The 19356-nt window shown below is 44.9% G+C and overlaps 4 protein-coding genes across 5 annotated transcripts; 2 read left to right on the top strand and 2 right to left on the bottom strand.

Moving 5' to 3' along the window:
- The first annotated feature begins 387 nt into the window (after nucleotides 1-387).
- Nucleotides 388-2104, top strand: tm4sf5 (transmembrane 4 L six family member 5). Its single transcript, XM_086060324.1, has 5 exons — nucleotides 388-657; nucleotides 884-964; nucleotides 1058-1200; nucleotides 1318-1510; nucleotides 1583-2104. The coding sequence occupies exons 1-5, from the start codon at nucleotides 484-486 to the stop codon at nucleotides 1598-1600; spliced, it is 609 nt and encodes a 202-aa protein (XP_085916450.1). The 5' UTR covers nucleotides 388-483; the 3' UTR covers nucleotides 1601-2104.
- A 3225-nt stretch (nucleotides 2105-5329) lies between these two features.
- LOC147159712 (uncharacterized protein C17orf114) lies at nucleotides 5330-9181 on the top strand. The gene is made up of 3 exons (XM_086059584.1): nucleotides 5330-5448; nucleotides 7203-7340; nucleotides 7407-9181. The coding sequence occupies exons 2-3, from the start codon at nucleotides 7256-7258 to the stop codon at nucleotides 7553-7555; spliced, it is 234 nt and encodes a 77-aa protein (XP_085915710.1). The 5' UTR covers nucleotides 5330-5448; nucleotides 7203-7255; the 3' UTR covers nucleotides 7556-9181.
- lgi2a (leucine-rich repeat LGI family, member 2a) lies at nucleotides 8303-13994 on the bottom strand. The gene is made up of 8 exons (XM_086059583.1): nucleotides 13569-13994; nucleotides 13333-13404; nucleotides 12934-13005; nucleotides 12777-12848; nucleotides 12601-12672; nucleotides 12357-12523; nucleotides 10895-11059; nucleotides 8303-10823 (listed from the first exon to the last, which is right to left on the bottom strand). Exons 1-8 carry the CDS (start codon nucleotides 13736-13738, stop codon nucleotides 10006-10008), a joined length of 1608 nt encoding a protein of 535 aa, XP_085915709.1. The 5' UTR covers nucleotides 13739-13994; the 3' UTR covers nucleotides 8303-10005.
- A 196-nt stretch (nucleotides 13995-14190) lies between these two features.
- On the bottom strand, nucleotides 14191-18980 carry sepsecs (Sep (O-phosphoserine) tRNA:Sec (selenocysteine) tRNA synthase). Of its 2 annotated transcripts, none has more exons than XM_086059582.1 (12): nucleotides 18903-18980; nucleotides 17474-17589; nucleotides 17249-17403; nucleotides 17049-17167; nucleotides 16762-16920; nucleotides 16541-16694; nucleotides 16278-16380; nucleotides 16075-16204; nucleotides 15670-15761; nucleotides 15250-15343; nucleotides 15074-15164; nucleotides 14191-14907 (listed from the first exon to the last, which is right to left on the bottom strand). In XM_086059582.1, exons 2-12 carry the CDS (start codon nucleotides 17585-17587, stop codon nucleotides 14682-14684), a joined length of 1437 nt encoding a protein of 478 aa, XP_085915708.1. In that variant the 5' UTR covers nucleotides 17588-17589; nucleotides 18903-18980; the 3' UTR covers nucleotides 14191-14681. The 2 variants fall into 2 exon arrangements, with proteins under 2 accessions (XP_085915708.1, XP_085915706.1); XM_086059580.1 differs by lacking the exon at nucleotides 18903-18980 and adding an exon at nucleotides 18280-18447 and having other exon boundaries at nucleotides 14192-14907.
- Nucleotides 18981-19356: the final 376 nt, after the last annotated feature.

Below are 19356 nucleotides of genomic sequence, written 5' to 3'. Positions count from 1 at the left end.
AAGAAAACAACCCCAAAAAAGGCATGCCCTGAAGGTTAAATATGCCAAACACAATGAGTATTTTAAAAGGTTGAATCCAAATCACTTGATAACACAGAGCTGTCTCTACTTGAGACTCCATTGGACCCAATGGTAAAAACTGTAAGGAGCATGCCATGAAAACACGAGTGAGCATTTCACCTTTGCGCCCTGAGCCTCACAGAGCCAACAGGCTGCGTTGAAATAATAATAATCGGAACAAATAATAAACTTGTTCGAATTATCTCGTGTAATGTCTTGGGTCTGTTGGGAGGTAATATTGATGTACACGTGCAGCCTATCCGATGAGGAAAATAAAAGTGCACATCCACCCTTGGTGGCCTTTGTTCCCTGTCTTGCTTCCGCTTTGACGTGTTTGACTTTCACAGTGAGTGACGCACTCAGTTTGCTCGCCTCTTTTGCCACTCGAGCTTGTGGCAGCAAAGCCGTCGAAAGCGAGACAGGATGTGTTGTACAGGGAAATGCGCCCGCTTGGTGGGCCTGATTCTGCTGCCTTCGGCCTTCGTCTGCATGATCGCCAACCTGCTGCTCTTCTTCCCCGACGGCAAAAGTCTGGAAAACGATCAGATCTCCCTGCAGGTGTGGCTGATGGGGGGTCTCATCGGAGGAGGCCTCTTTGTGAGTAACTCGACAAACACGGCTGTCATTTGGGGGGTTTCGTCGGCAGGATGATGCCAACAATTTGAAAGGCATTTCTATAAAGAGTTTCGCAAAGTGATGACCGCCTTGGCCATGACAAGAATTTTCTTCAAAATCACGTGGTGTCAAACGGCTCATCGCGTCTCACTAGAACACTTTTGAGGCACAGGCGACTTTTTTGACCCCCAATTTTCATTGTTTTCAGATGCTGTGTCCGAGCTGCTCTGCTATCAGGGCCGGGGGCAAGGGTTGCTGCGGAAAGGGTTGCTGCGGCAACCGCTGCCGGGTGAGATTAGTTCGCCATTAGATAACGCGCAAAGGCAAATATGGGGGAGGTGTGGCAACAAGATAACATCCGGGTTCATCTTGCCGCCGCTAGATGTTGAACTCGGTGTTCTCGTCGGCTTTCGGTCTGGTGGGCGCCATCTACTGCTGCAGCGTGGCCTCGGCCGGGCTAGCCATCGGACCCAAGTGTCGCGTAGCGGGAGATGTTTGGAAGTACCCCTTTGAAGAGCTTGGAACGTGAGTGCTGAAACTAGCCCTTCTTGATAAGGGTCATGCTGCATTTGATCAAATCCCCTCAAAAAACAGGGCAAAATGGCATTGGGTGATAATGTAGAAACTGACTCATCCTGTCAGGGGCAATCAGAGCTACCTGGTGAACCAGACATTGTGGGACGTGTGCCTGTACCCCAAGAATGTGGTGATGTGGCACGTGGTTCTCTTCTCCATCCTGCTGTCGATGAGCGCGCTGCAACTGGTGCTGTGCGGCCTTCAAGTGGTCAACGGCTGCATCGGCTGCATCTGCGGGGACTGTCGAGAAAGCAAGGAGGTGAGCGAGCCATCAGAAAACCGCCGAACATCTCAAATTCACACACAAGCTAACTCTTGTTCTCCATTTTAGGATGAAAGTGGCCTTTGAAATCAGCTACCGTGATGCAACGGAATTCTCCCACTTTGAGCAGATTGGGATTTTTTTTTTCATCACAGATCTTATTGTCGCAGTGATATCGCAGCTAAAGCTACTTTGACTCCATTTTGTGTAAATTTTGTAGCAACATGACAAGATGCCGCCACCTTTGTGGAATTTGTGGGAAAAAAACATGAATTGAGCACTTTAAATGCCACAACAAATACTGTAAAGTCACCATTAATGAATGGGAATCACATGAGCTATTTCTATTGCTCTCACCAATAATATTCACATCGCACTATTTAAGTCGAGTTTTTAGGGCACGTAATGACATTTTAAAGGTAATGGTCATTTTGACACGACTTGGAGAACCCCTTGTAGTTTTGACCGATATAACGTTATTGGTGGAGAATTAGAAATGAGACACTGTCTTCTGGCAAATCATGTCATGTTGCTACATACTGGGCTCTTTATATCAAATGAAACACATTAAAGGCCAAGTCAACCCCCACATTTTCTGACAATATGTGATATGTGTATATAGTCAAAACATTGGCATTCTGATTATATACTGCGTTTGTAGAATAGGAATTAAGCCAATGTTTCTCAGCCCCGGTCTTCGAGTACACCTATCCAGTTTTCCATGTCTCTCTCAGTCAACACACCTGAGGATCGTTATCAGGCTTTATGCAAGCTTGCTGATTAGCTAATCGTTTGAAACACCTGTGTTAGCTGTGGGAGGCATGGAAAACAGGCTGATAGGGGTACTTGAGGACGGTTGATCCATCCATCCATTTACTACCGCTTATCCGGGGTCGGGTCGCGAGGGCAGCAGCTTTAGGAGGGAAGCTCAGACTTTCCTCTCCCCAGCCACTTCAACCAGCTTCTCCGGCAGGATCCCAAGGCGTTCCCGGGCCAGCCGAGAGAGACATAGTCTCATCAGCATGTCCTGGGTTGTCCCTGGGGCCTCCCGCCGGTGGGACATGCCCGGAACACCTCTCCAGAGAGGCGTCCAGGAGGCGAACCAGATGCCCGTGCCACCTCAACTGGCTCCTCTCAACCTGGAGGAGTAGCGGCTGGATCCTGAGTCCCCACCGGATGACCGAGCTTCTCACACTATCTCCAAGGGAGAGCCCAGACACCCTGCGGAGGAAACTCATTTCGGCCGCTTGTATCCGGGATCGTGTTCTTTCGGTCACGACCCACAGCTCGTGACCATAGGTGAGGGTAGGAACGTAGATCGACCGGTAAATCGAGACCTTCGCCTTTTGGCTCAGCTCCTTCTTCACCACAACGGACCGAGACAGAGCCCGCATCATTGCAGACCGATCCGCCTGTCGATCTCCCGCTCCATCCTGCCCTCACTCGTGAACAAGACCCCAAGATACTGGAACTCCTCCACTTGGGGCAGGATCTCATCCCCGACCCGGAGAAGGCACGCCACCCTTTTCCGACTGAGGACTATGGACTCCGAGAAGGCCGCGCCCCGGCTTTCCAACCACCTCAGTGACTTCGACCCCAGAGATAGGAGAGCCCACCTCAGAGTCCCCAGACTCTGCTTCCTCAAAGGAAGACGTGTCGGTGAAATTGTCTTCGAAGTATTTTGCCCACCGACTCACGACGTCCCGGGTCGAGGTCAGCAGCAACCCATCTCCACTATACACAGTGTCAATTGTGCGCTGCTTTCCTCTCCTGAGACGCCGGATGGTGGACCAGAATTTCTTCGAAGCCGTCCGGAAGTCGCTTTCCCTGGCCCCACCCAACTCCTCTCATGTCCGAGTTTTTGCTTCAGCAACCACCGAAGCTGCATTCCGCTTGGCCAGCCGGTCGGTACCTGTTAGCTGCCTCTGGAATCCCAAAGGCCATAAAGACCCGATAGGACTCCTTCTTCAACTTGACGGTGGCCGCGGTTGAGAACCACAGAATTAAGCAACAGAATCCACAGATTTTTATCCATCTCAGGGGGGCGGCCATTTTGCCACTTGCTGCCAACTGAAAATGACATCAGTTGCTCAGGTAATGACCAATCACAGCTCACCTGTTTTCTGAGTTTGGTCATGTGATGTGACATTCACAAGCTGAGCCGTGATTGTTTGTTACCTGAGCAACTGATGTCATTTTCAGTCGAGAGCAAGTGGCAAATCGGCTGCCCCCTGAGATGGCTACAAACAAATGCAATATTAATTAGAATGCCGTGTTTAGACTGTGGGGTCACATGGAACATATTAAAGAAAATGTTGGGGTTGACGCTCCCTTTCAGAGATCATTTATCAGTTCAACAAATACAGTGCTTGACTAATGCATTACATCAGCACCCAGTGGCAGAGCAATGCAACAGCATTGCTAATTACCAAGTTAGCCTGCACAGTAATTCTTGTTTAACGAGAGACTGCTGAGTGAAAAAAAAAAGAAGTCTGCATTCAACCACTGTTTGTCCAATATCATACGTGTTAAGCTTGCACTGGAGGTCATGAAATGGCTTCTTGTTTTGTTCGACTGTCAAAAGTGTAAATGAACGCATCACAGTTTGCTAATTAAATATGTGTAAAACATTCAAACATGATGAATCATTGTGAGCTCGCACCCAGACACATCTCGTATGTGATTACAAGACTTATTCTACATCTAATAGGATTGTTGCTGTTCAGACGGGGTCAAAGGTTCGTTTTGCGCTGTGAAAAAGACGAGGAGGAGGCGGTGCAGGTTTTTAAGCCTTTAAGCTTTTGTTGCCATACGCCGGCTTGCTGGCTATTGCGAGCTCCGTAACCTTCAAGTGTAAATATAGTGTAAAAAGGACAAGTGACATACTTTCTGGCTCGGGAACGAAAGTGCGGGCTAGAGTACAAGAATGATGTAACGAGCTGGCGAGGCCACTTGGCGGGCCGCCTCTGTCCGGTACTCTTCTTTTCCGCAAGCAGGAATTAGCCGGAATTCTCGACCTGCGCTTCACTTGTTCCGCTTATAACCAGATGGTTACACTTTTACTGTTTTTTTCTGACTTATTAACCAAAATTCTAAAGCATGTGGTCAATGTGTAATATTTGTTTTTGGGGCCAAGACAGGAAGCGCTAATTCATGAAGGGAACACAAACAGAACAGATTTTGGACATGCATAAGCCACTTTCACGGTTTTCTCTTTACATTAGCCAACTTAGCATCGTCAATAATTATATTCTAATGCTGCATTAAGCCACGTTTCACACATGGTGTAAATCTGCTTACAGCATCACTGCGCTGAAAAGCCACGGGAAATTTGGGAGAATAAAACCGCCAAAGCCAATATCACTGACAAAAAAGCCTTAAGATGCTATGACTGAAATCACACAGGAAGTCCGTCATTTTGGTTTGAAGAGGCCAAAAATGGACAACTGTCGAGATTGTGTGTGGTCGTTACAAAGTTTGAATCACCAACTTAGCCATATCAAGTTTTAGCGGTCGTTCTTCGTATTTGATGTTAGGTGGCCCCCCACGACGTCCGTTCTTTGACCTCACCATCGTCAACAATATTGACAATGAAGCTTTGTAAACTTGTCACTATTTACTTTGTTTGGGAAAAAATTCAAGATTGATCGGATTTAAACATACAATCAAAGTGCTTCAACTGACGATTGATTTAGAAAGAAATAGGATTGAGCCTAAGTACTGGATGAATCTTGTGGACTACGTGATGAAGGCAAAAGCTTGAAGGGCAGACAGAAGAAGCGCGAGAGGAGGGGGGGTGGGGGGGTTAGCAGGCGTGTCCTACTCTGCAGGGTGAGCTATTTAAAGTTCACTCAGAGAGTGCAGAGAACACAAGGAAGCTTTCCACTGTTGGCTCGCACCTCATCCCGTTCCCACAGCAGTTTACTTGGAGTCAGGTGGGTTCTTTGGATTTCTTTGCAAAATTATTTTAGATGCATATGATTTGTCTTTTTGGAAATGATTGAGAGAACACAGTGCCGTTTATGACCTAGCTGAACACACGTGTGATGCGTTCCACTCTTCAGTTCATCATGCTCGGTGGATTTTAGCATACCGACGACGTCGTGGCCATCAAAACATGCGATCGAACAGGTTACAGCCGCATGGCATCGCTCATGTCCAGAAAATGATAGAAAGGCTGAGCCTCAGCTGTCACCTGAAAGAAAAAAGACAGCCGGACAGTGTGGCTTATTTGCACTGAAGAAAAATTTAGCACAGAGTAAACATTATTTGTGTGCAGTGGCAAACAGACAAATAAGCGCCGCAAATTATGTCGCAATCATTCCACATGACCCACTTTCAGTGTTGCCACTGTTAATCTAAAAAAAACTTAACTTCTAGTTACTTTACTGGTTACTTGCTTTAAAGAGCCAGGATGTAGAATTTTTCAATGTTCATTCATTCAAAAAACACTATTAATTTCAATAATATGTCAAACAAAAAAAAGTTATTTCACATCAAAATCAAGATAAAAATCATAGTAATCAGGGTTGGGAATGTCTCACGATTCGATTCCGATTCTTGGGTCTGCGATTCGATTCAGAATCGATATTCGATTAAGAATGATTTTTGATTCAAAACGATTTGATTGACAATGATTTTTGCTTCAATCTGTAGATGTGCAAGGAATTGTAATGATCTACTCCAGTTTGACTCTCTACTGCTAATTAGCGCGCTACTCGCGGCACTTTTATCACCCAAAAGAACGGCTCCACACTGCAAAAAAACAACTTTCATTGGAATAACTTGATCGTGACTTTTTCCTTCTACTCTCTAATGTGGCCACAATTTAACAGTGTATTAGACCACGTGGAACCACACTGCCCCATAGTGGCCAAATTGTGTACAACATGAACAGCGCTTCCAATAAAGGCACACACAAATACAAAGGCAAGACAGTATAAAATAATTTAAATAAAATAGATTTTGGGACATTTAAAATCGATTCCGAATCGTACTAAATGAGAATCGCGATTCTTATGAGAATCGATTTTTTGCCACCCCCCTAGTAATCACTAATTATATTGCATAGGCTGACATGTTTTGCCGCCATAGTTCTGCTATGGATACCTGAAGGAGAAGAACTTTGCGATGCATGATTATTGACGGTAGGCTTGCAAAGTGTGGTCTCTCTGAGGCACCATCGCTTCCAATTTAGGACATTGCATTCTATTAGTTCACCACTAGATGACACTGTCTCTTAAAAAAAAAAACTTCAGTTACGTTACAGATGACTTCAAATATAACTTAGTTACTTTACTGGCGCGAGTTCGCTTCCCGCCTGGGAGACCATATATGTGTGTGAGTGCACCAAAAAAATAAAAACTTAGTTACTTTACTGATTACTAAGTTAGAGTACAAGTTACTTTAATAGTTAATAGTTAATAGTTGTTACCACAATGCCTAAAGCTCAGTAAGCAAAAATGATACCAGCTATCCTACTTCAAGTACTGCAGATCGTTGTCACACATGCACAAGGCCGCTCATGTGTAATAAACGAACGAGCAGATAAAGACTTTGCAAAATGAAGGCTTAGCAGCTCACCTGGCTGTTGACGTCACACGTCCAATCTGAGTCGATCGCAAGATGCCGAGTGTGTCTGAAAGCGGATTCAAAATTGGTGAAATTTGACTGAAATATTCCCTTTCAGCATATAGCATTTTTCGACTGGTCTGGGCTTACCCACCTCCTCAGTTTTGCACCATGGGTGTGAAGATGCTGCAGTGTTTCCCCTTCTACAGACACTGCAAAGAGCGTTGCAAAAGCAAAGGCTTCCCCACGGCGGCAGGTGAGACGCGCATCTGATGACCCAAACGCGACCTTTGGTTAAACTTGACTTTGTTGTCATCCAAAGATGAGAGGAACCTCCGTGTGGCCTCCAGCGCGCCGTGGGGCAGCGACGGCTTCACCCGGGGATCCCACGTTTATTTCTCCTCCAAAGCCCGGATGTCTTTTCGACACCAGCTGGACAGTAACGTCAACGCGGTGGATGCCACCGACTGAGCGAGCCGATGGAGGACGGACAACAAAACGTCCGCGCAATCACGACATCTTGTGTGCTGAGCGCTGCATGGTGACAGTGAACTCTTTGCAATTCACAACAAGCAGCAGTTTGGCATATAGACAACAATTCTTGAAGAGGCTTCAAGCTGTTAAATGCCACTCCCGGGCGCTTTGAATGGTTGGCAGGTGATATAACAATACCAACGGGCATATACAGTATTCTTTATGCTCTAGGAAAAATGAGTAATATTACAGCATGGTATTCTTCTTCATTTATGTCTACGTGACTTTTATACAGTACTGCCTCCTGGTGGTCAAGGCAGGCAGACAAGACGGAGCAGCACATTGTATTGGATTGCAGCATTAAATCATGATGCAACCTGTTTATATTTACATTGTATTTAATTATTTAGTATTAAATATATATATAAACACAATATTATAGATTGCTAAATATCCTTATTAAAAAACAAATGCAACATTTTTCATTTTTTAATGCCTTACTATGCAGTCTTATTATTTTTTTTAACAACTTACTATAGTTCACTATACACCACTGTTTAACACCACTGACTGCGTGTTTGTGTATGTTGTTGGTGTAATGTTAATTGTTTTCCTAGGTTCAAAGTGCATCAAAACTTTTTTTAAACACTTACCACCTATGTACAATTCTTTTTTGCGCATTCAGTGAAGCTAACATAAGGAAACCTAAAAAAAAGAATTAAAAATTGAAGAGTAATCGTCAAGCACATCTAGCAATGTTTGCTTTTATTGTTATGTTGACATTCTGAAAGCTTGGATGGATATTCATGACGCTTGTATAGCTTTAAATATTTGCTTTCATGCTCCTATAAACTGCTCCAACATGATGACATCATTGCAGAAAAGCTGTTGAGATCCGTTTTGGATGGCCAGGCATGTCAGTTAGTGTTTGTTGGCTTTTGGGGGACAAATGTGTCATTTGCAAATCAACGTTCGGAAATTCAGCTCATGTCGCAATGCCTTGTTTTGGCAGTATGGCCACCCTAGTGCGGCATCTCAAATGCATATATGTATGTGTGTGTGTATTGCCGTCAAAGGTTTGTGCTTCAAGACATTCCCTGCACATAAGAAGCAAAGGGCTGCGAAATGTTGAGAAGGCAACACAGTGGATATTAGAAAACGTCCTTTCATCCAACAATGTGGAACTTAAATGTGACTGGAAAAAAACAAATGGACTTTTCTTCACATTTGTAATAACACCTCAACAGCTGAAAAAATGTGAGCAGTGAAAGGAAAATTCCAGGTAGATTTTATATGGAATAATGTTTCGAAACACTTCATGGGGGATTTAAAAACAACCCTTTCGAGGGTCGTTCGAAAAGTTTGAAGGTTCCATGGGAATATATATATATATTTGAAGGTTAGCTCCTAACTGAGGAAAATTAATTTAATAGAAGAATGTCATTTAAGCACAGCTGAATATCTACATTACTCGCCTAACAAATGCTTAGTGCAAAGCTATTGAGCGCACGCCCCCTACATGCAAGTGCATTCTGAAGTCACATGCACTGATGAATTCTAGACTCGAGAAAAAAGTTGTATGCAAAGAATCCATGAATTAAATGTTCAAATTGTGCCATGCTACACTGGTTTCACGGTTGTATTTAATCCAGCATATTACATTTGTTAATTTGGCAGTCAAGTCCCCCCAAAAATGTTTTGTTTACAATATGTTATAGCCTATGTGCCCCTACTTTTTTAAACACAGCATTCTGATTAATATTTTGTTCCTGAAATATGAGTTAAACAGCAAAATCCACCCATTTTTATCCATCTCAGGGGGCTGCCATTTTGTCACTGAAAATGCCATCACAGTCAGGTAACAACCAATCGTGGCTCAGTTTCAGAAAACAGATGAGCCGTGATTGGTCGTTACCTGAGCAACTATGATGTCATTTGCAGTCGACAGCCAGTGGCAAAATGGCCGCCCCTGAGATGGATAGAAATGGGTGTATTTTGCCGCTTAACTCATATTACATAAGCTAAGTGGGGCTGCATTGAACATATTATAATAAATAAATTAGCATTGAATCTTTGAATTTAGGTACAATTTGTATGTCACTCATGTGAAGTACAATTTTAGTGGTACTAAGTTTGAGAAGCACTGATTGGCCTCTTTTTCATTGCGCTTTGGATGGGAGGGTGCTTATTTAACTCACCATTCGTGTTTTTAGTCTTCAATAAAAGAAGTGATTGTCCAATCAAATACTACTAACAAGTAAATCTGTTGAAATGTCATCGTACTATTTTGCATGGATGTCTGTTTGGGAGAAGAAAAAAAAAATCCTACTTAGGCATGACTATGATACTTTTCCACAGTTCCCCATTTACCGCCAAAATCCCGGCACGTCGCTTCTAATTTGCGGAAGACTTTGGATCGTTTAAGCCTGGCAGTACATCGCAGGGACTCACAAGCTCAAGTCAACGATGACGTGCTCCCAGATCTGCGTGTTCCCTTTGAAGCTGGACGTAAAGATGAAGTCCCGTCGGTCCGTGGACACGGCGGTGAAGGATCGCGGCGCCTGGATGTAGACCTCCTTGAAGCGCTCAAACACGCTCTCTTGCTCATCCCACAGGAGGATCTGCGAGAAAGTGTAGTCGCTACCCAGGGCCAGATAGTGGCGCTCTTTGAAGGAGAACGGTTGGAGGATCATGGCACCTCGAGAAGGTAGCGCCTGGATCTCCGAGAACTGCTTGGCACCCCAGTGCAGAACTTTGGAGTCTCCGATGTAACGCGTGACGGCCAGGTAGAGCTCGTCCTTGATGCGGAAGTGCTTGACGGCCACCACGTCCTCCGTTTCGGGGATCTCGCCCTGGAGCGCAAATTTGCGGTTGCTGCGGCTCCACTGGTAGATGACGGGAACCTGCGAACGGCTCGCCAAGACCAGGTGCGCTTTCCCGTCCAGGTCCAGGAACTCGGCGTCCGTGTCGCGGTACCACTCGTGAAGGGACTGGTAGGAATAAAAGCCGTTGTCGTTCCATTTGTAGAGGGTAGACAGGCCCGCTTTGGAGCTGTCGGCGATCACGAAGAAGCGGTCGGAGCCGATCTGGAACACCTCAATGTCGTTGGGCTTGGAGATCTTGGACACCTCGATGTCCTGGAATTTGGTAAACGTGCTTTGGTCCTCGTCAAACTTGTAAATGTGCGAGCCGCCGAAGAGCTGAGCCACTATGATGAACACCTGATCCTCGATCACCACCGACTTGCATCCCACGATGGATTGACCTGAAAGAAAGATGTGGAAACTCGACCCGCTCTAGTCAAAACCAGTGCTTGATCTGGTTAATCAATCGTACCTGTGATGTTATCGTAAGTCCTGAAGTTCATTTCGATGTGGTCCCACTGGAGGACCATGCAGCTCTCCACGCCGGGAGCGGCGACTGCCACGAAGACATCGTTCTTGTAGCTGAACGTGTCGACGGAGAGGGACTCTGCGCTCACGCTTTGATGCAGGATGAAATCTGAAAGAGGGAATTTCTCATCGTCAACGCTGAGTCTTAGGCCGATATAGCACTGGGGGAAACCCTGTGATAGTGTTAGCGTTAGCTGTGTTTCCAAATGCTATGACATTGCAGTGATTTGCGTCATACATACAAGATTAGCAATGGAACTGTTTCTTAACTCATTCACTGCCATTGACGGCTATAGACGTCAAAAATTAATTTGAACTATTTCTATTAGTTTGACTTTTTTTTATGTGACAACCTAGAATTTTTTTATTGTACATTTAGAACGGATATAAAATTTGTGATTAATCGTGAGTTAACTATTGAAGTCATGTGATTATTTACAATTAAACTTTTTTATTGTTTGCCGCTCCTAATTTTTAATAATCTTTTTTTTTATTAGGGGCATCACGCGCATTTTTTTAATTGTAATTAATCACATGACTTCACGAGTTAACTCAAGATTAATAATTTTTTTATATATGTTCGAAATGTACAATCATTTTTTTCTAGGTTTTCATACTCTTGTTAACAACTAGTAGAAATAGTTCAAATAAATTTTTGACGTCTATAGCCGTCAATGGCAGTGGATGAGTTAAAAGGGGAAGTCAACCATAAACATTTCTTGGTAATAATATATATATGTGATCTCATTAGTCTAAACTTGACATTCTGATTAATTTTACATTCAGGGAATTTGAGTTATGAAGCAAAATCCAGCCGTTTTTATCCATCTCAGGGGGCGGCCATTTTGGCACTTGCTGTCGATTGAAGATGACATCACAGTTGCTCAGGGCTCAGGCCACGGCCAATCACAGCTCACCTGTTTTGTGAAGCTGAGCTGTGATTGGTTGGTACCTGAGACCTGAGCAACTGTGATGTTATTTTCAATCGACAGCAAATGACAAAATGGCCGCTTCTGATATTGATAAAAACTGCTGGATTTTGCTGCTTAACTCATTCTTCTAGCGCAATATGAACCAGAATACCATATTTAGACTAATGGGGCTGCATAGAACATATTGTCAAGAATTTTTATTTGGGTTGACTCCTTTAACCAATCACATTTCAAATTCGCCCACAATAATGTCAGGATTTTTCCCTCCGTTTCGTTGGTCAGACCAAGCAAAGTTGGACTAGCAAAACATTTCTGTAGCGATAATCCATTCATCCATCCATTATCTGAACCGCTTAGTATCTTCGGTGAGTATGATGGATTTGATTTGACTTTCAAAAGATTTTGTCATGTTATGAGCTAAACATGGATTCTTAACAACGGACGTGGCGCAGGTTGCGTGTTGCCGTTCCGCACCTGTGGAGACGCACTCGTTTTGCAAGCTCATGTCGTTGAGGCGCTTCTCCTCGAGGTCCTCCGGCCCGGCGCAAGGCACGTCGGACACGGTGGCGTTGGTGCTCCTCAACCACGCCATCAGCCACTTGGCTCGGCAGTCGCACTCGAAGACGTTGCCTCGCAGGTCCCTGCAGAAGATGACCGTCGACGTTCGGACGTTACAAGAGCAAAAAAATAAAAAATAAGTGCAGACCGCCGAACTTACAGCTCGATGAGAGAGTCAAGCTCGTTGAAAAGGTCCCGAGGCAGCGCCTTGATCTTGTTGTTTGCTAGGGACCTACGACCACAACCCGGCCAAACAACCAAACGCAAGAATCGATAAAACCCTTGCTGCCGCCAATTCCTTTGGCAAACAAATCCAATTTAGCCAAATCAACATACAAGTGGGTGAGGTCCCGGAGTCCTCGGAAGGCGTATTTGGAGACGGTGTCGATCCTGTTGCTCTCAATAAACCTGTCCAAGAACAACAACTTTGTTCAGCCTGTGTTTCCCGGTGCGGACAACATCAAAACCTCTGTCATTTTTTCGGACCACTTACAGGTATTCGAGATGTGGAAGGCCAGAGAACGCATCATCCCTTATGGTGTTAAGCGAGTTGGAATTGAGAAGCCTGTAAATAACAGAAAAGCGCACGTGAGAGGCTGAATTTGGTGTCAATTCGATTTGAAAGATTTCACCGTTGATGCCGTCGTCATCACACATTCGCGGCAGCACTTATGCAGATTGATTGCTTGTGGTGGCGAGCCAAAGACTTGGACTTGCTATGCTTTCAATATATGAAGAGGTGTTAGAAGCTTCTAAAAGCTTTCTAATGGCTTTTAAGAGAGAATAAATCTACCTGTGCATTCTGTACACAAGCTACCAAACAAGACCCAAGAGTTCAACAAATAATAAGTGTCATGATCATGTCTTGGATGATGAAAATAAGAGCTCTTACAGCAGCTGGAGTGACGGCATGTGCGAGAACATTGCCTCTTTGACCTCTGAGAAAGTGCCATTGACGATGCTCCTGCAAGCACAATCACAACATCATCTGTCTGTATGGAAATACAACTACGTAATATTTTATACATGAAAATAAGTCCACCCAAATGTGGATTTGCCCGACTTGCACTCGTGTATTGCGACTGCGTCAACTAGCTAGTGCGTGCTCGGAGAACGACGAGTACTTACAAAGAAATGATGTCCCCGGGGCTCGACCTGGGGACGGAAGAGGAGCCGACGCAGATGATGGACTCCTTGGAGCAGCTGCAAGTTGAAGGGCAGCGAGCGGGCTTCTTCGCAAGGCTGCTGCGGCACAGCCACACGCAAAGTAAAACCCAAAATGTTCGAGTCGGCGGCATTTCTGCTGCTTGGCTTGCATGAGGGACTCAGAACGGAACCGGGCTGGCTGGCTGGCGCGTTTCCACCCTGCACCACGCGACGCAGCACCGGGCCACAGCGAATCAGCGGCAGCCCCCTCCCCCTCCCCGCACTTTCATTATTTATTAAATCAATCGTCGTCCCGTTTAAACAAGCAAGCACCGCAACACTGACATCACGACTACCAAAAGCTGAGAACCACCAGGCCACGTGCACGCGCGTTACAAGGCGGCCCTTTTATTTTCCCGCACTGACCAGAAGCCACAAAGACCTCTCACGCCTAATAAAAAAATGAAATAACTGCAGCATAGTGGACGACGCCCCCATGCAGTCATATCTAGCATTTATTAAGTAAACCTTGATAAAAAATAAAAACACAACATTTCTGCAAAAGATGCAGACTGTGTTGCAGCAGCAGAATCCAAACACAAGAGCACATTTAACAAATGCGTGGCTTTTAATGGCAGGGAAAAAAACAAAATAGCGCATATTGACATGACGAAGATGCCAAATAATTACTTGCATTCCTGGACAGAATAAATAGTTGTGAAAACAAAGCACGCTACCCACGGAGTTCCACAAAGATCTATTTTAGGCCCAATATTATTATGGTACTACAACCATGACTAGGAGTTTGACTATGACTAATCAAATTATTTAGCGACTCTGTAAAGTGAATCCAGAGATCCCCACCCCCCTAAATATATATATATATGTGTGTGTAAAAAAAGTCTAATAAATATGAATATACAAAAAAAAAACATTCATACTTGGCAGAGTTGCTAACACTTTTCTGAGTCTTTTCTGTGGTGTGTGAAATTTACATTTATTTTCACTGTATAGAAAATGCAATAATAAGAATGAACATAATACACCATCCTTTTTATTATTATTTATCATTTATAAATTTGCTGAGATTTTGATTCAACTTGATTTTAGCGACTGTAGCTGAGAACTACTTTGATTTGCCTCCTTGCGCAGCGTCTTCAGACACTTGTCCAGCCTTTTGATGCACAGCATCACGTCGTCGCGACTGATGCCGACGGCGGCCGCCGCGTTGAGGTACGGGCACGGGTAGGACTCAGTGTGCGACATGAACCCTCGAAAGGTGTGTCCGCTGATGCTCTGCTCCTTGCCCAGCGGTACCACCCTGCAAACAGCCACACGCTAATTATTACATGAGCAATTTTGATTCCATTTTTAGGGTGTTTCATCAGGTGGAACCCCATCCACTTTCTTGCAGATTGCTTTGTGCCCCCTATTGCGGAAAGCTTGTGGAACGTACCCCCGCGACAAACGGGGTTAATGGTACACACCTGGCTCCTGAAACTTGGCGAGTGAACAGCATGGCGCCCAGCTGAGTCGGCGCCTGGTAGCAGCCGGCCTGCAGCCCGTCCAGGGACATGGCTGCCGCACCAAGGGAACAAAAACATAATGTGAGTATTTGATAGCAGGTGAAGCGCGGTCGGAAGGGCGGCGGTGGCGAGCTCACCGAGTGAAATGGGGTTATGGGGGGTGTGAAGCAATCGCTCCCCGTGTGCCGAAGCCAGCTTCTTCAGTTCCTCGGCCAGGAATGCGTAAATCTCCTGCAAAGAAACACACACCACACAAAAATCCCTTTATTGCTTATGAAGCAATTTTTCAATTGAGCAACCCTTTGAAAAAATCAACATCAATGGATTTTTGAGAGCCTCTCATCCGAGAGGCGATGCCATCAAAACCACAAGGGGAGTCCTCCTCATTATTTATGTACAATTCGGGGCAAGAGGCAGCACTAATGAGCCTTGATGGCATCGGGTGACCGGAGGGAAATGTCCTCTTTATAATCCATCGATCACACTTTCGGGATTCAGATTCAGAGTTTATGAGAAGAATACATGATTGTGTTTTTTCTTTCTTCTTTCCATCTCACCTTCCTGTCTGTTAGGAGCTTCTTATAGCCGTTGGCCCCCAGCGTGAGGAGCGTGATGAGGAGATCGAGGGAAGGAGATGCAGATGCTCGGCCTGTTTACATACAAACAGACAGTAATGTCATCATTAAACACAATTAAAAAGAGTGATGTTTTTATTTATTTATGACAATGCATCAATTAAATGTGGATCCTTCTGCCGTGCCCGCCTTGGCCACCTGAGGGCAGTAGAAGGCAAACAGATGGATATACTGCTCATTGAGGCCATTATAAACCACACTGACTTTCTAGGCAATCCCTGCCTGTTTGCAGCAGGCATGTCGTGCCTAGAAATCAAGTGGGATTCATAATAACACATTATCAGTGTTACATTAACACTTAATTGTGTGTAAATGAGTTCACTCGACCTGGGTACGTCTTGCTAATCTCCTGTACAAAGGCTTCGTCAAAACCGGCGATTACGGCGCCCCCAACAGGAACCATGAAGTTCTTGTCCAGGCTTTGGACAAAGGCGTCGATTCGTCCGACACGCGCCCCCTGGCGAATAAACCCCAAAAACAAATATGAATTTTCACACGGTGCTTATATGCGCGACAGACATCGTACGTACTTGCTGGATGAGGTGCATGCATTTTGATGACTGCACGCCATACGCGTTGTTGACTATGTGGGGGATGTCGTATTTGTCACACAGGGTGGCCAGCTCCTCCAGCCTGCCAACATTAACAAGGATGGAACACATAAGAACATTTCCACAAGAAAGCAACTCATACGGTTTTGATTTCCGAAACCCAAACTTGAGTTGCATCGGCATCATACAATGACAACGAAGACTTTCCATTCTATTGAGATTGAGTGGAGTGCTCAGTTTACCTGTCGGGCACTCGCGGCGAAAAGCACGACGTCGTGGAATGGACGCACAGGACGCTCTCGGCTCCCACTTCGCAAATTTTAAGCTCCACCGCGTCCACGTCCGTCCGCAACTCGTCACCCTCCAGGACGTTCTCCACCACGATGGGCACGAAACCTGCCAGCGATGAGGTTTGTGCTGACGCTGACGCAGGTGGCCGAGGTCTCATGGCGAGCGAGCTCACCTGCTGTGATCATGGCCTTGAAGCACGACTTCTGGTCGATGCGCGGCCAGATGATGTAGCGGGCCTTCGGTCGCCGTTGGCGCAGGGTCAGAAAGCACAGAGTCAGGCTCATGCCAGTCGCCATTGGAACTACGAAGCAGCTCTTCACGCTCCTCACGCCTGTCGGCCGTAAGACAGGCGGCGGCCGATTCAATTTGATCATCAATTAAATCCCCTGCGGAATCTAATAAGTTGACACAAATTGGGTGCATGTGTACCTAATGTTGCGTCCACTAAGCGTCACACACCTGCCATCTTTAAAATGTCCAGCACCAGCAAGTTGGTCAGCTTATTGAGCAGACTGGACCCGGCAGCTTTTGGCTGAACAGCCGCGATGTCACCTGAGCGACCAATGCCATGAATCAACCTGTGTGTTAAAAAAACAACCGGTTATGCTTCAGCTCCCTGAAAGAATGTTTGCGAGTAGCGTAACGTCATCTGAAGGGACCTGTAATGTCGTCTGGCCACAATGTTGGACGCCACGCGGCCTTCCCGCTCACCCACGCCGCAGTTACCCAGGAAGTTGTTGCTGTCCATGACGGCCAGCTCATTCAAAAAGAGCTCGACGGTACCCTCGCTCCACCCATCCTCCGGACACTTCCCCTGCAAACGAACGAAAGGCGTGAGACGAGACCAGGTGAGATGATGCGGGGATCGCATACGACGACCTTACCTGCTCCAGTAGTTGCCTGATGAGATGCTCGTGGCCGCGACGAGCTTCACTCGCCTGTCGGACGTACGACGCCGACACCATCTTCTCGCACAGTGTGAAGTTTTCACTGTTCATTGCTATTCAATACATGTTGAGTGTTAACATAAAATAAATTGTAATTTGATACCCTGAAAAATGATTTTGTAATTGATGCCACAAGATGGCAGCAGAGCGCTTTAAAAGCAAAATATATATATTTTTAATTAAAGCAATTTTTTTTTAATTTTGCGAATGCTAAAATCGGACATAGTCAGGATCGTTATCAAGCTTATGCAGAGCTTGCTGATGAGTTTCAGGTGTGTTGGAAAAGAGAAACATCTAAAACCTGCAGGACTCCGGCCCTCAAGGACCGAGTTTGCACACCACTGACATACATGTTTAAACAGTTTTGTATTTTTACTTGTAGTTTCACTTTGATTGTGCATGAGGCACATTCAAGGACTGCCAGCATAACAGGACATCTCAAACGCACAAGGGAGAAAAAGAAAGATGTGCCTGCCTTCACAAATACAGTAAGACTAACTTTTCATTGACAATAGGACTTGGACTTTCAGGTGGGGGACTATAATTTTACTGATTAATTTAAAAGCTCTCGTCTTTTCTGTCCTGCCACACAATATATATGCATTTACGTCTCGATCCTTAAAACATGTTTTATGTTTATAAACGCACAATCTAGCCAAAATATAACTTTTTAAAATTTACAAATAACTTAGATTAAATGTGATAATAACGAGATTAAATGTGATAATAATTCATTCGATCACCTCGATGCGGTCCAGTCGCCGAAGCAAACGCGGAAGTGGCTGGTCATGTGATCAGCAGTCACGTGAGGCGCTTTTAGTCACCGCTTAAAGGGCCAGCGTAGAATTTTACGTCATTTGACGTTTTATAGAAATATTTAATTCAATTGGAAAAAAAAAAAAAAGATAATACGTCCTTTTGAACTCGATAATATCACACAATTTCTCATATTCGAGTGTGTATAGGTAGTGTGCTGTACAGTACTGTAAAAAAAAAAAAAATCACTGAAAAGTCACTTTACTCCTTTGAATAGCAATTTATTTGAGGTGATACACACAATTAGAATATCCAAAAGAGCAACAAAAACCACAATGATGACAAATCAACAAAATTGCTCAGCGTTCCATAGGCTGCTTTGCTGATTCGGGATGAGAAAGACGGCAATTTCTTGGCATAGCAGGTTTTCTAACACAACAGCTATGCCAACATCTTGCCTTCCTTCCTGGCCCCACTTCCCAATATTTCCAATATTCGGGATCCCAGTGTTCGACTTGCTCATCCAGGAGAGGCTTTGCACAAATATTTTATATTGCTGCGCGAATTATTTAAATAACGTGAGCGAAAAACATCAATAATGATAGCTTACCTGTTGCGATGATTGGTTCCTGCGAGACACCGTCGTTCTCCTGCCTCAAAATGAGTCTTCAAGAGGCGCGCAAGGAAGTTTGACGCTTTGACAACATCAACTCGTCACCGCCCCCATTTGTGTGCATTACAAAGCCGCTCGACGGACCAAAAGTCTGATTGTAATTATCCAACCTTGATCGTCACAGCGGCGTTGTGAATGGGGTATTTCCACCCAATCTTATATGCTGACGAGATCTGGTCATGAATCACACAATGATTCAAAAAGTGTCTAGACCAAAAAGTGAGGACTATGCAGGACAGACTTCTGCTGTAAATGAAGAGAAAACTACTTGAATTGAGTCACAGTGTATTTACTTAGTCGGACATTTTTTTTGAATGACAACTGAAGAGCGGTGGCAGCTACACAGATGCAAGTGGACGGACTGGATGTGCCGTCCTTTACATAAAAACAA

This window comes from Leptonotus elevatus, chromosome 17 (assembly GCF_054856555.1).
Source record: "Leptonotus elevatus isolate MCC_2025b chromosome 17, RoL_Lele_1.0, whole genome shotgun sequence".
NCBI classification, from domain to species: Eukaryota; Metazoa; Chordata; class Actinopteri; order Syngnathiformes; family Syngnathidae; genus Leptonotus; species Leptonotus elevatus.
This window is presented reverse-complemented; position numbering and strand designations above follow the sequence as displayed.

Bases quoted from the DNA above. Each gene is read 5' to 3' on its own strand.
- tm4sf5 (XM_086060324.1), top strand. From the start codon at position 484: ATGTGTTGTACAGGGAAATGCGCCCGCTTGGTGGGCCTGATTCTGCTG. The intron at 965-1,057 runs GTGAGATTAGTT...TGCCGCCGCTAG, and splicing joins GCTGCGGCAACCGCTGCCGG to ATGTTGAACTCGGTGTTCTC. The intron at 1,201-1,317 runs GTGAGTGCTGAA...TCATCCTGTCAG, and splicing joins CCCTTTGAAGAGCTTGGAAC to GGGCAATCAGAGCTACCTGG.
- LOC147159712 (XM_086059584.1), top strand. From the start codon at position 7,256: ATGGGTGTGAAGATGCTGCAGTGTTTCCCCTTCTACAGACACTGCAAA. The intron at 7,341-7,406 runs GTGAGACGCGCA...TGTCATCCAAAG, and splicing joins AGGCTTCCCCACGGCGGCAG to ATGAGAGGAACCTCCGTGTG.
- lgi2a (XM_086059583.1), bottom strand. From the start codon at position 13,738: ATGCCGCCGACTCGAACATTTTGGGTTTTACTTTGCGTGTGGCTGTGC. The intron at 12,673-12,776 runs GTATGTTGATTT...TTGTGGTCGTAG, and splicing joins CTCCGGGACCTCACCCACTT to GTCCCTAGCAAACAACAAGA. The intron at 12,524-12,600 runs GTAAGTTCGGCG...CATCTTCTGCAG, and splicing joins CTTGACTCTCTCATCGAGCT to GGACCTGCGAGGCAACGTCT.
- sepsecs (XM_086059582.1), bottom strand. From the start codon at position 17,587: ATGAACAGTGAAAACTTCACACTGTGCGAGAAGATGGTGTCGGCGTCG. The intron at 16,921-17,048 runs GTGTGTGACGCT...TACGGCCGACAG, and splicing joins GGACATTTTAAAGATGGCAG to GCGTGAGGAGCGTGAAGAGC. The intron at 15,165-15,249 runs GTGAGCTCGCCA...TTGGTGCGGCAG, and splicing joins CCATAACCCCATTTCACTCG to CCATGTCCCTGGACGGGCTG.